Genomic DNA, 19458 nt, shown 5'->3' on the forward strand with positions numbered 1-19458 from the left:
AAAAACAACTAAAATAATATTCACATATTATATATATATATATATATATATATATATATATATATATTCAATAGATCAATCCTGGCTTTTTTCAATATTTTGATTGTTTCTTTTCCGAACAGTAAATCCAATAATAAAAAAGCAATTTGTTTTCTGAAGAAGTTTGAAAGAATTGAGAAGCAAAAATTATTTACTTGTAATATATATAAAATTTTGCTTCCCAATTTTATATAAAACCTTTTTTAGTTAATTTTTTTTACTCTTCACCCTGGTACATAATCCATTCCTTTATAATTTTTCTAAATGATCTGTAATAACCATCATTAATTAATATTAGTGAATAGTTTATAAAAAAATATGGTCTTTGACAGAATAAACCTGATGATGGAACGTATCTAGTTCCGAAACGTCGTTATTACACATCTTCAAAAAACAAATTGTTTTTTATTATTGGATATACTGTTCGGAAAAGAATCAATCAAATATATATATATATATATATATATTCTCAGCCAAATAGTCAAAAAAAAACAGTAAATGTTGTTTTATTCATTTTGTACGTTTCGACACTGTATGTGTGTCGTCACACATCAATTTCATAAAAAATATAACATTGTTCCAAATCAAAACCAAAAAAAACAACCAAAAACACGAAACATTTATTTTATTTTAGTCCTCTGGTTTTATTTTTGTGTGAAACGTACAAAATAAATAAATAAACATTTACTGTTATTTCGACTATCTGGCTGAAATTCAATCTTCAAAAGTTAATTAAATCAATTTTTATAAGTTCAATTTGATATCCATACGTTTCGGCTAACATCTTAGCCTTTATTAAAAAAAACAGTAAAATTGTTTTATTCATTTTGTACGTTTCGACACTGTATGTGTCTCCAGTCATCAATTTCATAAAAAATATAACATTGTTCCGTATCGAAACCAAAAAAAAAACAAACGAAAACACGAAACATCGATTTTATTTTTGTATTTTTCTTTTGCTGAGTGATGACACACATACAGTATCAAAACATACAAAATAAATAAATCAACATTTACCGTTATTTCGACTATTTGGCTAAAATTCAATGTTCAAAAGTTAATTAAATCAATTTTTATAAGTTCAATTTGATATCCGTACGTTTCGGCTAACATCCTAGCCTTCATTTATTTAATAATTATAAATAACCAGTAAGTAAATTACTAGTAAACTTAGGCAATTATTATAATTTTGATAATTATTATAGTTTTGACAATTTTGCATATTTTTTTTAATAAACTTTTGTAACTCGTACTATATATAGCTTATGCAAGTAATCATTTTAACTATATCCTTAATATCATATCTAAAATTTCTTTTAAAATTGAGAGAGAAAAAAATATTTTAAGTCATGAAAAAGTTTTAATAAATATTTGCTTTATTTCTCCATTTTTATTCTTCAAAATAAGTAAATTTATTTATTAATAAAAAATAATTTAAAAAAAATTTTTACGAATTTTAAAATAATATAACACAGAAAAAAAATTTTAAGACTTGAGTCGGAAAAAGTTTTAATAAATATTCGATTTATTTCTCAATTTTCATTCTCAAATAAGTAAAGTTATTTTTATTAAAAATTAATTAAAAAAAATATTTTTTACGAATTTTGAAATAATATAATACAAAAGAAAAACATACGAAAGTTTTAATAAATACTTTTTATTTTAATTAATAACTAAAAATGTTAACTTAATCAAAAATAAATGTTATTAGTGTTTATATTTATCATAATCATTTAAAAAAATAAAAGAAAATATGCGACGAATAAAATGCGAGTAATAAAGATTTTTTTGAACTGTTATAACTAAAAAAATGTAAATTAATAATATAATTTAATACATATGAGTTTGCATAAATTTGCTGTGCTATATATAGTACAGTGGGCTAACGAATTGTCATTTGAAACAAATTAAAAGTATTAAAATTCGAAAATTTTATTTAAAAAAAAAGGAAATATTTGATAATTGAGTCGTAAAAAGTGTTAATAAATATTTATTCATTTTAATTAATAAAATAAGAATGTTAACTTAATCAAAAATAAAAAATATTAGTTTTTATATTTATCATAATCATTTAAAAAAATAAAAGAAAATATGCGACGAATAAAATGCGAGTAATAAAGATTTTTTTGAATTATTATAACTAAAAAAATGTAAATTAATAATATAATTTAATACATACGAGTTTGCATAAATTTGCTGTGCTATATATAGTACAGTGGGCTAACGAATTGTCATTTGAAACAAATTAAAAGTATTAAAATTCGTAAATTTTATTTAAAAAAAAAAATCTCCATAATTTTTACTATTTCAAATAAAATCTAGTAATTTAAATTTGATTTACTTTTACAAAAGATTTATTAAAAAAAATTATCATACAAAACGACTTTAGATTAAATTTTGCAACAATTGTTCTATTAAAAATTGCAAAAACATATAAACATACATACATATATATACATATATACAAACATAATTTGTTTTCACTTGTATAATATTTATAAATGTACTTATTAAAAATTATTCATAAAAAAAACTAGCAAATAAAAATGAAATATAAAAAAAAGGTTGTTATTATTCAGACCCATAAAAATTTAATTGTTAGTAAACGATTTTAGTAAATTTTTTATTAGTTACAAAGGGGAAATAAATTAACGTTTTAAATTTAACTTATTTTTGTTTTAACAGGCCATAACATACTACCTAACAAATTGTATTAAAAAAAAAATAATCATACTGAGCTAGATGATTTCACTCCCATTATTTTTTAAGTATAAAAAGTTCTTGACAATTAATTAAGCTACATTTAAGCATAAACAATTTGTTTCTTACTTATTGCTCCAAAAGTTGTGCGGGTTAACAGAGATAGATATATATATAGATAGAGAGATAGATATAGATAGAGAGACATATAGAGATATAGACAGATAGAGAGAGAGATAGACATATATATATATAGAGATAGATATAGATAGATATATATACATATATACATATATATACATATATATATATATATATATATATATATATATATATATATACATATATATATATATATATATATATATATATATTCAAAATTTGGTTATCAATGATTAATTACTATTGTGTTTGACGATATCAATTTATCAATTCATTATTCACTTATATCGAAGATTACTTGATTGTTTATTGATTTTATGAACAACATCCATTCCTCGAGCCCCTGTTGTCCCTGCGTTCCACCATGACCCTGTCAGGGTGCTCCGATGGATCCTTTCCTGCCGTTTTGTCCAGGATTGCTTCTGCCAGATCGTTGAAGGCTTTTTCGATATTTATATTGGCTTTTGCAGATGTTTCCATGAATCTTATGCCGTGCTCTCGTGCTATCTGCAGGATAAATGATAGATTAGTGATTTGTAGTAAATAAATTAAAGCACTTCTTAATTTAACTAGTGGTGTATGGCATCGTGCCTTAAGGCAAATTGCTGGAACTTTCCGTACCGTAATGAAATATTCGAGGAATTTTAAAGTATTTTATATTTCTTATGATGTATATAATATGTCTACCATCAATTTTGTTCTTGTTTTAATAAATATCTGTACTTATTAATTTATTTGAGATTAATATTAAATGTGCCAGTTGATTTAATTTAATATTATTAGGTGAGGATTTATTTGTTTTATCTATTCTTGCAAAAGGTGGTATATTAATATTTTTTTACAAAGACAGAGTTTTATTACAAATATTTTTTATTTTATTACATAACAATAATAATGAGGATGATTACGGAATATTAAAAAACTAACTAGTGGTGTATGGCATTGTTCCTTAAGGCAAATTGCTGGAACTTCCCTGTACCGTAATGAAATATTCGAGAAATTTTAAACGTTTTCAAATATATTATTACAAATACTGTTGTAACCTTAATTATTTTGCTATCTTATTGTTATATCTGAGCAAATCAAATGTAAATCATAAATCAATTATTACATTAACAATCGTCATTTCATTTCCAATTCAATTTCAAAAAAAAAAGTTGCCTAATTTACAAAAAATTGAAAAAGTGCTCCCTTACAGTCACAGTCTAAACGCATTTGCAAATAATTCTGTGCTAAGCTTGGCGGCATTTTCACATTTTTCAATAGTTTTCTCACAAAATTGGACACGTGCTCCAATACATAAACAGTCTAAACGCACTTGGGTAAACATTTGTACCAGTGTGGCGCTTAGACTGTGCTTAGTCTTGGTATTTTTTTAATTTTTAATCCAAAATTACAAAAATATTTTATGAAAAATAAAAAAGGATGTAATAATTTTTTGTCCTCAAAAGCAATTGTTTTGTCAATACAAGCAGACAGTTTTTTAGATCATTCAAATCGGATTCGTATTATTTCACTCAAAAACTGCAATTTTTTGCACATTTAACTCTGTATCTTCGAAACGACTAAACCTGCTTTTTCCAGAAACTAATCACTTCTTCTCCCAATCATTACAAATTGAATGTTTTTTAAATCATTCAAATCAGATACTCCGTTCTCTCAAAAACTCGATTTGTATTTTCTGCACTCTTTGCGCCGTATCTCCGTAACGGCTGGACCTGCCTTTGCCAAAAACTAATCAGCACATCTCCCTATCAATGGGGATCGAATGTTTTTTGAATCCTTCAAATCGGTTGATCAGTGCGTCCGTAAACGTTGACAAAAGATTGTATCCGCACATACATATATACACACAAACACACACACACATACATTTTTTTAAGATATGCAAAAATGTTCAGAAACCTTTGAAAAGTAAATTTATACAGAAAAACATTTTTTTCTAAGGAAAATTTATATATTATAAAGAATTGCGTAATGGTAGCTCCATTTTTTTTATCAATTTTTAATGTTTGAAGATGGGATAGCTCTTGAAGTTTGTGAGTGCCCACGTTTTAGTGCACCACGTGATTGTGTAGAAAAGACCTTTACATGTTTTACTAAAAAAAATCATAATTCATAATTGAAACTTATCTGCAACGCAAAGTTAGGTAAAAGATTAAATTATCCTTAAAAATTTGTGAGTGCCCACGTTTTAGTGCACAACACAATGATGTAGAAACCATCTTTACATGATTTGCTAAAAAAATATTTTTGTTTGAAAATGAAGCATGTGTTTATAAATCAACTGTTTTATAACCCATGGAGTTAGGTAAAAGATGAAATTATTCTTGAAATTTGTGTGTGCCCCCGTTTTAGTGCACCATTATGGTGTTGAGATGATCTTTACATAATTTAATAAAGTTTTTTTTAGGTAAAGTATGTATGTACATAATTCATATCAATCGACTATTCACTAGCTATAAAATGAGATTTACAACAATTCCCACAAGAACAAGAATTATTTTAATATAAAGTACATGTCACGATGTTTGTCCCAAATGGACCCCTAAACTACTGAACCGATTCTAAATTTGATTTGCTCTCAAGTCCCTAATTTAATCCCTTAAAGATACCATGAATATAAATATATAGTCCAAAAATTATATAATTGGTAATTAGTTGCCAATTATTTTAATTCTGATTAATTTTCCATTTTTACCCCATAGGAAGGACATTATGATGATAGATTATTACTAAAATTTGTATATAATTTTTTTTTTTTTAATATAAAATAAAATTTACTTACCGCCTCTCCACGTTCCCTCGACACTACCCTTTTATCGTCCATATCACTTTTGTTTCCCAAGATCATTTTTTCCACATCTTCGTTCGCATGCTGAAAAAAATTAAGGTATAGTAAACTAAACAACAGTGCTCAGAACTAAAAAAAAACTAAAAAAATACTTTAGACAAATTGTCAATGCGCCCAATTTAAGGCGATTAAGACGGTTCCTTGATTTTCCTTGATTTTACATCCTCATTTTTTTTAAATTAAATCATTAATAAATGTAATGAATAAAAATAATATTGGTACAAGAAGAGTGCCTTGTGGAACTCCAAGCTCTATATTTTATGACATTCTCAAAATAATTTTATTAAAACACGCTTTTTGCCGTTTACTTTAATTTAATATCGTTTCGATAAATTGTCAGTCAATGTGTCTAATTCATGTCGTACCGCCTGACTTAAGGCAATAAAAACTGATAAAGACTGGCTACCACCACCTTTTTGCCCTCTACTTTAAAATAGTATTAATTTTATTATCCAAACTTTACCTGTTTTCTAGTTATTATTATTACATTACATTATTTACAATTTCCAAAAAATTCTTTCTATCCAACAGTTACTGAACTGCATAAGGGACTAATTACCAAAATCAATATAATTTTGTATGCACAAACCGTTCGTTTTTAATTTTTTAATTTGTACAAAACATTAGAGTGGTGTATACAAATTGTCAACTTTGTGCATATGACCTCAATTCACAGTTTTCATTAACACTTAATAATTTTTCAAGTACTATTTTTATGTAAAGTAAATATGACAATGAGATAACCAATATCTGTATTGGGTGATTGTCAAAGACTGTATATAAGAAAATATCCGGTGTTTTAAATTTAGTAACATTTTAACCACGTCAGTCAAATGTGTCTGACGCTAAAAAGTTCTAAGTTCCATGCCTGACATGTGATACAAGTCTTGTCTAAATATATCTGTGACCTTTGAATTTTCTCATATTATCTTGGCAATTAAAGTGTTAAGTTTAACATTTGTCGTCCAAAATTAAAAATAATATCAACAAATATTTCCAGAAACTCAGCATAACTTTCTCAAAAGATTTTTATTAAATCATTAATAAATACAATAAATAAAAATAGTATTGGTCCAAGAATCATGCCTTGTGGAACACCAAGCTCTATATTTCATGACTCTTCTAAGAGATTTTTAAATTAAAGCTATACATATAAAAAAATTGAAATGTCTGTTCGTAATATTGAAATAGTCGTTTTCAAATTAACATTTTTTTAAAATTTTGTCAGCCATATGTGTCTGACGCTAACAAGTTCTATAACTGACATACAAGATTTGGTCTAAAAAGGTTAATATAGGGCTATGTTTGCTATATATGTAAAACTGAATTTTTTTTCAATATTATCGTGGCAATTAACGTGTTAACATTTGTCATCCAAGATTAAAAATGATATAAACAAATAGTTCCAGAAATTTAGCATGACCTCCTCAATTTTTTTTATTAAATTATTAATAAATACAATAAATAAAAATAATATTGGACCAAGAACAATGCCTTGTGGAACTCCAAGCTCTATATTTCATGACTTTCTCAAATGATTTTCAAAATAAAGCTACACATAAAAATAAAATTAAAGTGTCTGTTTGTGATATTAAAATAGTCCTTTACAAATTAACATTTCTTTTAAATTTTTGTCAGTGTGTATGATTGTTTGGGATAAACTCCAAAAACAGCTGGACCGATTTTGTCAAAATTTTTTACGCTATTTTTATTTAGAAAGAAGTATCTTATCTTATGTACTCGAGATTTCGTTCGTGTGAAATTTAACAAAGAATTGAAATAGATTTTTCGGTTTTTGTTTTACTTTTGCTTTTTATCTTAATTCAAAATATCTCGATATATTGTGAATCTTATCTTATCTTTTACTTAATTATAAATTTTTACTGTTTTTACCTAATTATAAATAGAGTACATCTGTGTTCATTATTCAAATCTTCATTAAAATAGTTCAATTGAGAAATGTTGATAGTTGTTATATATGTATTAGCATGGTCCTCAATATGGATATTTTCGAAATTCTTTGCTCCCAAGCGCTCAAATGCTTCCAAATTAATACAAAAACATTCTCTAAAAATTTAAGCTCTTACTTTTAACGTTTAGACAGTCCGCAATTCAAGTAAAAATTTCGTATATTTATTATTAACGTATATCCCTAAGTAAATACTTGCGTCATCTGTGATAGCAGAGTTGTAACTTTGATGGCAATTTATTACTGATAATTTGAGTCACCAAAATCACCAATTAAATAAATATTTTGATGTAAAATTAATCTTGAATAAATACTTTGTTATAGATTTAATTAAAGGTTAAGTGATTTATAAATATTTCTAAGTGTCGTAATATTTAAATTCACAAATGCTATCACAGATGGCGCAAAAATTTACTTAATAATAAATATGCTAAACTTTTAATTGAATTGCGGACTATCTAAATGTTAATATTAAGAGCTAAAACTTTTAAAGAATTTTTTTGTATCACTTTGGAAGCATTTGAGCCCTTGCGAGCAAAGAAATTCAAAAAAATCCATATTAAGGACCACCTTAATATATATGTAGAACATTAGAGGCCTATGAAAAGATCAAAAACTTGACTATCTGAATTAACATTTTGTTTACTCTAATTTAAATAAAAATAAATGGACCAAGAATAGAGCCTTGTGGAACCCTAAGTTCTATGATTAATTTATTTCATATTACTGTGTATTAAGAAAAACATAGCCAAGTCGAATTTCTGCAAAAAAAATACTTTCACTAAATACAAATTCCAAATCTAATCTACAATTACAATTTTGTACTTGATACCATAATCTAATAATAATTTGGTAACATTTGAGCCCTTGGGAGCAAAGAAATTCGTAAAGGTCCATATTAAGGACCACCCTAATATATATGTAGAACATTAGAGGTCTATGAAAAGACCAAAAACGTGATTATTTGAATTACCATTTTGTTTACTCTAATTTAAATAAAAATAAATGGACCAAGTATAGAGCCTTGTGGAACTCCAAGTTATATAATTAATTTATTTCATATTACTGTGTATTAGGTAAAATATTTTCAAGTCTAATTTTGCAAAAAATACTTTCACTACAAATACAAATTCCAAATCTAATCTACAATTAGAATTTTGAACTTGATACCATAATCTTTGATCAAGGTGTGTCAGTGTCAAGTGCCTCTCATAAATAAATGTTATAAATTGATTACACTATTGTATTTTTAATTTAAAAATAAATAATTAATGTAAATTGAACATATTTTATTAGAAATGTTTTTGTACAAAAATAAAAGTATTATCGAGAGAGAGAGATAACTTGCAACAATTCTCTTCATTTCCTGTTACTTATCAAAAGCTATTTTATGATGATGACGACGACGATGTCATCAATTCAGTCTAATAAATAAATGAATCACATTTCTCAGATTTAACTCCGACCTTAGAACATTTAATGTCGCGATTGATAATGGAATGGTAAAAGACAATGTTTCTGGACTAAACAATTTATTTACACTCCAATTTTTATTTTTTATCTATTTTCTAAGATTTCAAAAAATAGTTCAAATATATCAAAATCCTACAAGAACCTAAAATTATAAACCACGTGTCACGATGTTTGTCCCGAATATAATCCTAAACTACGGAACCGATTTTAAATTTAATTTACTATCAAGTTCCTCATTAAGACCCTTAAGGATTATATAAATCTCAATTTAAGATAAAAATATATATTTTATATAAATTCGAAAAAACGCAAAATCAATCTAAATCTGTCCGTGTCAAAAATGAGATTTTTCCAATTTGCAAGGAAATTAATGAGTACAAATGTTCCTAAGATTTTAACAAATAAATTAATTAATATTTATGAAAAACCAAGCCACAGCAAAGCGTGGCCGGGCATGCTAGTATATATATATACATATATATATATACATATACATATATATATATATTTATATTTATAATCTAACAATCTTTAAAATATAATAAAAAAAACCAAATTGTTTGTATCGCAAAGATATGCAATGTCACTGTTTTTTATGTAGGTGAATAAAACAACCTTCAGCAAAACGACCTTTGGATGAATTTTCTTCAAAATGGTAAAAAAGTCTATAATATATTTTCAATAATATATTTCATGAGTTCATTTCGTTTAATATTTTTCTAAAAAAAAAAACTCTTACTCGCTCAGAGCTCGTATCTCGAATTTTGCTCGTATGACAAAGCAAGTCGCTTCATTGGCGAATCGTATCTCGAAACATTTATATATTGAAGTATATTCATTTATTCATTTATACCAATAAAAACATTTTTTTAATCTATTTTAAAATCTATGCGACGTTTCGGATATAATCCTAACCTTCATTCAATGGAACTGCATAATTTAATTGACAAAAGTGTTTTTAAAATTAAAAACACGTACAAATTGTTTGTCCTCATATTAAAAACAGAAATGAAATAAGAGAATATATGTTTCTTAACAAATATTTGAAAATTTATGGATTTATCATTATATAGTTAAATAAAACAACCTTCAGCAAAGCGTCCTTTGAATAAATTTTCTTCAAGGTAAATAATAAGGTAAAAAAAATCTATATTGTGTTTTAAAGTGCTAATATATTTTCAAATCCTTTAGGTGTGTTGGAACTGTTTTTGAAAAATTATTAATTTTTTTTCGTTTTGACCAATATATATTAAATTACAATTTGAGCAATTGATTTAATAATAGTCTCGATTTTTAAGTGTTCAAAATTAAGAAACACTTACAAAATAAGAGAATATATGTTGGTTAATTTTTCTTAACACGATTCTAAATGAAAATATTTGAAAATTTATGGATTTATCATTATATAGTTGAATAAAACAACCTTCAGCAAAACGTCCTTTGGATAATTTTTTTTTTTTCAAAATAAATAGTCAAGTAAAAAAAATAATTGTATTATGTTTTAATGTATTATTTTAACCTGGTAGTTTCAAATCGTTTAGGTAGAATTGTTTTTAAAAAAATATTAAATTTTATTCGGTTTGACCAATATATATTACATCACAATCTGAGCAATTGATTTAATTATGAAACTCGGAGTTCCACAAGACTCTATTCTTGGGCCAATAGTATTTTTTTTATATTAGAGTAAACAAAATGTTAATTAAAAATTTTAATAGACTAGATTTTTAAAGTGTCCAAAATTGAAAGAAATTTAGTACAGTCTTTAGTTAAAATCTAGTTCTATTTTAGGTAAAAAATAGTATTGGGTTTTATTTTAATTATTTACAAATCAGGGTCATGAGTTTTAAAAAGCTTTTTCAAAAATACATGTTCTCTTAAAACAAATGTTTACCATGGTCAAATTTTTTTATAAATTTTGTTAAAGAGGTACAGAGGTCTTTTAAATTGTTTAGAACTTTATTAAAAACATTTTATTAAATTTTATTAAAGAGACTGGATTTTCAAAGTGTTCAAAATTGAAAGAAATTTAGCATACTCTTTAGTTAAAATCTAGTTCTATTTTAGAAAAATAGTATGGGGTTTTATTTTTAAATTATTTACAAATCGGGGTCATGAGTTTTAAAAAGCTTTTCCAAAAATATATAGTTCCTTTAAAAAACAAATGTTTACCATAGTCAAAAATTTTATCAATTTTGTCAAAGAGGTACACAGAGGTCTTTCAAATTGTTTAGAACTTTATTAAAAACATTTTATTAAATTTTATTAAATAGACTAGATTTTCAAAGTGTTGAAAATTGAAAGAAATTTAGTATACTCTTTAGTTAAAATCTAGTTCTATTTTAGACAAAAATAGTATGGGGTTTTATTTTTAAATTATTTACAAATCAGGGTCATGAGTTTTAAAAAGCTTTTCCAAAAAAATATAATTCTCCTAAAACAAATGTTTACCATGGTCAAAAATTTTGATAAATTTTGTCAAAAAAGTACACAGAGGTCTTTTAAATTGTTTAGAACTTTATTAAAAACATTTTATTAAATTTTGTCTGGATCCACCAATGTATATTAAGTCACAATTTGAACAATTGATTTGATAGACAGATTGGAAGAAGTTTTTGTCCTAATAAAAGTAATATTGTGTTAAAATTATTTACTAGACAGAGTCCTAAAAAAATAGTTTATATTCCTTTTATGAATAGTAACTAAATAAAATAATTTTATCAAAGATGTACAGTGGTCCAAAATTCTAAATCATTTTTTTAATAAGTAGAAATATTTTTTTGTATTGTCAAATAATTTAGTAAAGTAAATTAAAGTGCGACTTGCATGAGTTAAAAAAATAATGTATATGCTATTTTAGACTTATTGCGTTATTTATTAAACTAAATTATATAATTTCATCTGCCAAATACATATACAGTTGACTGTATCTTATATTATTTTAATTCCTGGCACATCTCAGCTGCTATTCGGCAATAATAATGTAGACATTACATTTTTCTTGTATATTGCATTCTAATATTATCTAGACTCATAATTTCAGCTAAATTCAAATTTCAAGTGAATCGACATTTCTAGCAGATTGCAAATCAATGTCAAATAATGATAAGAGTTTTTTTGTAATTTTTTTCATATATTTCTACAACCTATACTGCTATAATTCAAAAAATTCTAAAAAAATCCCTTAACAAACTTCAAAAAGATTTATCAAAATCCGAATAACCGTTTAGAAGTATCAAATCATACACCCGCACAGAAGAATTTACATATATATATATATATATATATATATATATATATAAATTATTAATAAATCTATTACCACTTACTTCATCTATATTGCGTAACCATTTGACTATGTTTTCAAAACTTTTCTCATTTGTTATATCGTAGACCAGCATAATGCCCATTGCTCCTCTGTAATACGATGTGGTGATTGTGTGAAATCTTTCTTGGCCCGCTGTGTCCCATATTTGTAATTTGATTTTTTTCCCTCGTAATTCTACAGTTTTTATTTTAAAATCTATACCTGGAAATAGAGAAAGAAAAAAAATTTATAAACATTGATTAAAAAACACATGAAAGAAAATAAATAGGTAATTGTTTTTATTGAAAGCATTTTTGTGGTAAATTTATTATTAATATAATAGTGAAATAGTAATAGTTAATGCTAACTTTAATTAGCAATGATTTGTTAAATTAATTTTCCTTTTAAATGTAATTTTATGTCTCGTCAAGGAATGCTAGGTAACCTCTAAGCAATTTATTACCATCTGGCACTTTTTCTCAAAATCAATAATGCAAAAGCCATAAATGGTCTAAAAATAGATTCTTCACATAAGTCCTTTACTATCTTGAGTCTTTATTTTAAAATTCACATACAAATATTTAATGTTATTTTAACAAAACATTAAACACATATACGACTAACTGTGTAATTGTAATAATTAATGTAAAAATTATAAAATGGGCTTAAAATGCTTGCCAAAATTTTAATATGAGTAATATATATATATATATATATATATATATTAAATTATAATTTGATCTAAACACAAATTTACACATAATTTTACATCTTGTCAATAAAGGCTAGGTACATCTTTAACGATTTATCACAATCTTGTTCATTATATTGTAATAATTGTAATTTTATTGATTAGAGGATGAAATTTCAATTTATTGACATGCCATTTATAGTATATAATCTAGTTATAAATATTATTATGCTAGAATTACAATTAGTCATGAATTTACATGTAATTTTATATCTTGTCAAGGAAGGTTAGGTAATCGATTAACAATTTAGTATAACTTTATAATAATAGCATAACTGCATAATTTAACTCACAATAGTGTTTTTAAAATAAAAATTAAAATTAAAATACACTTTCCATTTGCTTATCCCAATATTAAAAATAGAAATTAAATAAGAGAATATATGTATGTAATTTTTGAAAATTTATGGATTTATTTATCATTATATAGTTGAATAAAACAACCTTCAGCAAAACGTCCTTTTGAATAAATATTCTACGAAATAAATAGTAAGTTAAAAAAAGTCTATATTGTGTTTTAATGTGCTATAATATAGTTTCAAATCCTTTAAGCCTGTTGGAACTGTTTTTGAAAAATTATTAAATTTTGGGGCTTAAAATCTAGTGACAATCTAGTAATTACAAATATTGTGATGCTAAAATTATAATTAGAAACTAATTTATATGTAATTTTATGCCCTGTCAAGAAGCTAGGTAACCTCCTATCGATTTAGAATAACTCTATAATTATTATAAAATATATATAGATATTATATATATATAATATCTATTATAAAAATTGGGGCCGTAAGTAGGTACTTGTAAAGTTTTTAATATATAGTATAATATAAGCAATATATTTTAAAGTGCAATCTGAGCTAGGCACAAATTTAAATGTAATTTTACATCCTGTCAAGAAAAGCTAGGTAATCGATTAAAAATTTAGAATAACTCTATAATTATTATAATTAATATAAATATTGGGACTGTAAGTACTTGTGAAGTTTTTAATATATATTATAATATAAGCAATATATTTTAAAGAATTATTTGGGGTAGACACAAATTTAAATGTATTTTTACACCCTATCAATAAATGCTAAGTAACCTGTTGACAATTTACTACCATCTTGTTCATTATATTGTAATAATTGTAATTTTATTGATTTGAAGATGAATTTTCAATTTAGTGACATGCCATTAATAGTATAAATCTAATTGTAAATATTAATTAGTTATGATTACATTTGGACATGAATTTAAATGTATTTTTATATCTTGTCAAGGAAAGCTAGGTAACCTCTCAACGATTTAGAATAACTCTATAATTATAAAAATTAATATGAAAATTGGGGTAAAAGTACTCATAAAGACTGTAATATAGGGTACTCTAATTTAAGTAATATATTTTGAGTTAGACAAAAATTTAAATGCAATTTTACATCCTTTAGTCAAGGAAAGCTAGGTAACTTCTTAACAATTTAGAATAACTCTATAATTATTATAAAAAATGTAAAAATTGGGACTAAAAGTGCTCACAAAGATTTTAATATAAGGTACTACAGTTTAAATAATATATTTTAAATTCCAAGTTGAGCTAGACACAAATTTGAATAAAATTTTACATCCTGTCAAGGAATGCTAGGTAAGCTCTACACGATTTATTGAAATCTTGCTCATTATATTGTAATAATTGTACTTTTATTAATTAGAAGATGTATTTTCATTTTATTGTTTCAATATAATAATATTTATAATATTAGTATATTATAAATATAATTAGATACAAATTTAAATGCATTTTTACATTCTGTCAATGAATGCTAGGTAAGCTCTCATCGATTTATTACAATATTGCTCATTAAATTGTAATAATTGTAATTTCATTGATTAGAAGATAAATTTTCATTTTATTGTTTCAATATAATAATATTTAAAATATTAGTATGATATAAATATAATAAGATATAAATTTAAATGCAATATTAAGTCTTGTCAATGAATGCTAGGTAACCTCGTAACACTTTATTACAATCTTGCAATTGTAATAAATGATAATTTAAATTGTAAAAAGTTAAACTATAGTCTACAAAGACTTTAATTTGTGGTAACATAATTATTTAGTTTTAAAATTGAAGATTACAACATAATTAAACACATATCAACTGTAGTATATAAAATTTAACTCTATAATTGTAATAATTGATTATATTTATTGTAGTGTGATAAATTTATTGTAAAGTTGTGATCACGATGAAGAAAATTAACTTGTATTTGCTTAATAGTTGTAATCTCATCGATTAGAATAAGAGTACTCAATTTGAAAATTTATTTTAAAATCAATTATTTCACTTATAGTATATATTGTATAGCTCTATAATTGTATAAATTAATTATATTTGTTGCCAAATAAGAACTATCAGTTCTTGCAAATATTGTAATATAAGGTATTATGTCTTAAGTGATACATTTTATATTAAATATATTATAATTTGATTGACACAAATTTATGTGTGATTTTACGGTATGTCAATGAATGCTAGGTAGCATTTTAATGATTTATTACAATATTGCTTAATATATTGTAATAATTATAATTGTATTGATTAGAAGATGAATTTTCAGTTTAGTGACATGCCAGTTATAGTAAAAGTGTAAAAGTGTAATTATAAATATTATTGGGTCATAATTACAAATTTAAATGTAATTTTATATCCTGTCAAGGAAGGCTAGGTAAAATCTTATCGATTCAACACTCTCTTGCACTTGCAAAAATTGTAATTGTAACAATTATTAGTTTTTATTATAAAAAGTCAAACAGTGCTCTACAAAGCAATATACTTATTTTGTTATAAAATTGGAGATTATAATATAGTTAAACACATGTCTACTGTGTACTCTATATGATACAACTCTATAATTGTAACAATTAATTATGTTTACTGTTTTGTGAGAAATTTAATATAAGGTTGTGATAGCAATGAAAAAATTTAACTCATATTTGCTCTATATATTATAATACTTCTAATTTCATTAAGTAGAAGATTGGTTTTCAGTTTAACGAGAGCCCACTTTTATTATATATATATATATAGTATACTATATATATAGTATAATCTTATAAAAATAAAAATTAACTTTATTTGTTGCAATATTTAAACTATCAGCACTCAAGAAATCTTAAACTAATGTAATATAACTTTAACAAAATATTTTCTGTTAATTGGGCTATAAATTGAACCATACACAAATTTAAATGTAATTTTATGTTCCGTCAAGGAAAACTAGGTAACACTAAAGTTAGATTTTTTTTATCGTCTTGCATTTTTTTCTCAAAATCAATTATTTAAAAATCATAAATATCTAAGAATAGATACATCTAATCAATCACTATCTGAATTCATTTAATTATTATCTTTTTTTAATGTAATTTTAAATCGTGTCAAGAAAGGCTAGGTAACCTTTTAATTTAGATTTTTCACCTTCTTGCATTTATTTCTAAAAATCGATAATTCAAAAGCCATAAATAGTCTAAGAATAGTTTTCATAAATTTCTTCATAAATCCATTATCTTCAATATTTTCAAACAATCTCATCCTTACACACATATCGACTGTACTGTATATAGTATAACTCTACAATTGTTATATTATTATTATTATTATGAAAATTGTTGTAAAAATTTGGACTGCAAGTGTTCATAAATATAAGCAATATATTTTGAATTATAATGTGAGCTAAATACAAATTTATTTGTAAATTTTATGTTCTGTCAAGGAAGGCTAGGTAACATCTTATCAATTTAACACTATCTTGGAGTTGTAAAATTGTAATTGTAATAATTAAGGGTTTTTATTGTAAAAAATGAAACTGTAGTCTGCAAAGAACAAGTTGAGGTAATATGTCAATTATGTTATAATTTGAATTAGACACAAATTTAAATGTAATTTTAAGTTCTGTCAAGAAAAGCTAGGTAACCTCTCTCGTCAATAAGTGTAACTTATAAACAATTTATTGCTATCTTGTACTTTTTTTCAAAAATCACTTATTCAAAAGTCATGAATATTTAAAAATAGTTCCTTTTAATTCTTCATTATCTGTTTTTAATGCAATTATTATTTTTTTTTTAGTGTAATTTTAAGTCCTGTCAAGAAAGACTAGGTAACATCTTATCGATTTATTATCATCTTGCATTTAAAAACTTATAATTATAATAATTATTAGTTTGTATTGTCAAAAGTCAAACCATAGTTAACAAAGACTTTATTTTGAGATGATATACTCCATTTGATGCAAAATTAAAGATTAACAACACTAGATAGTATTCTATGTAGTAAAACTCCTAAATTATAATAATTAATGTAAAAATTTGAACTAAAAGTACTCACAAAGTTTTAAAATAGAGGTACTATAATTTAAGCAATATATTTTGATTTATATAAAAATATAGTTTGAGCTAAATACAAATTTATTTGTGAATTTTAAGTTCTGTTAAGGAATGATAGGTAACCTCTCTCGTTAAGAAAAGTTAGATAACCTCTTAATTTTTTACTATCTTGTACTTTTTTTTTTCAAAAATCACCAATTCAAAATTGATGAATATCTAAATATAGTTGCTTCCAATCCATTATTATCTATAATTAAAGCAAATTCTATGTTTTTTAATGAAATTTTAAGTTCTGTCAAGGAAGGCTAGGTAACCCTCTTCTGTCAAGAAATGCTAGGTAACCTCTAAACTTTTAACCATCTTTCATTTCTTCTCAAAATCAATAACCCAAAAACCCATAAATATACAAATACTTTCTTTACAAGTCCTTTTTATCATCTCCAATTCAATTATTTACAAACAATCCTTTGCTTATGGAAAATATTTATTATTGTTATTCTAACAAAACAGATAACACTTGTCGACATTGCAAAAAGCAAAAAAGCAAAATTCAAGGTTATCATGTATTGGAATAAGACATACATTATATATATAATAAAAATATAAGAAAAAACTTTGACAAGACATTTTTGTATTTGTACTTTGGAAATTGAATTCTAAGAAGGTCAAAATTGTATTAGTCATATCAATTAAAGTCATTTTGACATGTCTAAAAATAAGTAACCCAAAAACAGAAAAAAGTAGAAATTATATAACCATAGGAATAAATATATATTTAGTATATCAATTACTACTATTTCTATTATTATTTTTATTATTATCTTACCTATTGTGGATATAAAAGTGGTTGTAAAGGCGTCGTCGGAGAATCTGAAAAGTATACACGTTTTTCCAACACCAGAGTCACCGATTAACAATAATTTAAACAGTAAATCATATGTTTTCTTCGCCATTTTTTTTAAAAACAAACAGGTCTGTTATTAATAAATATTATTATATTATTATTTTTAGAATTGTTAGTTTTAATAACACTTTTTTATTATTTTTAATGTACTAGATCACTTTATTTTATTCGCACAACTGACTGACTTGACTTGCCTTCGTTACGTCTGACGTCAGCTAGGAATGGTGGCGCCATAGATAAGTGGCGCGTTGGAATTGGGAATTAGACGGTCGTTGATTATGCAAAAGGGATATGGATAGTGATAAAATGATAAAATATTGTTTTATTTTGGAAATATTGGATTGAAGTATGTTGTAAGTGGTGGTGAATAAGGTGTTTTTGAAGTAAAACTTCTTTAAGCGCTGCTAGTAGGTAATTATCATAGTTTAATTGGGATTTAGAGATGGGCGTTGATTATGCAAAGGGGATATGGATAATGATAAAATGATAAAATATTATTTTGTTTATGAAATTTTGTATTTAAGTATATTGTTATTGGTGATGAGTAAGGTGTTATTGAATGTTTTCAAAGTAAAACTTCTTTAGTGAGTACTTATCATAGATTTTATGTATAAAATGTTTATGTTAATTCTACGATATGACTGAAGTTGGTTGCGCCGTTGCGTCTGACTTTCGTGAGTTCTGATTCGTCAATGGCACGTGACGTCATTTTGATTGTTTTGACGTGATTGGTCGTTTAAGGATTTAAATTTAAAACGAGAAAATTGATATTTTTTAAACTTTCCGAAGGTGAAGTTTATGCTTCTCGACGTTTTGAAGCATTCTAAATCGAATGAGATCAATTTTAAGGAAAAAAGATGTGCATGTGTGTGTGTGTGTGAACAGATTTTTTGCCGTAATTTTTTTCTTATAGATCATACTAAAATATTACGC

General features: G+C 24.6%; 1 protein-coding gene across 1 annotated transcript; it reads right to left on the reverse strand.

Annotated features, from left to right (window-relative positions):
* Positions 1–3128: 3128 nt before the first annotated feature.
* LOC113387552 (ras-related protein Rab-10-like) lies at positions 3129–18705 on the reverse strand. The gene is made up of 4 exons (XM_026624887.1): positions 18448–18705; positions 12527–12726; positions 5690–5779; positions 3129–3408 (listed from the first exon to the last, which is right to left on the reverse strand). The coding sequence occupies exons 1-4, from the start codon at positions 18572–18574 to the stop codon at positions 3217–3219; spliced, it is 609 nt and encodes a 202-aa protein (XP_026480672.1). The 5' UTR covers positions 18575–18705; the 3' UTR covers positions 3129–3216.
* Between the last annotated feature and the right edge of the window lie 753 nt (positions 18706–19458).

Source organism: Ctenocephalides felis, unplaced genomic scaffold (genome assembly GCF_003426905.1).
Source record: "Ctenocephalides felis isolate EL2017-DRISC unplaced genomic scaffold, ASM342690v1 CF-g0.4_SCAFFOLD_03572, whole genome shotgun sequence".
NCBI classification, from domain to species: Eukaryota; Metazoa; Arthropoda; class Insecta; order Siphonaptera; family Pulicidae; genus Ctenocephalides; species Ctenocephalides felis.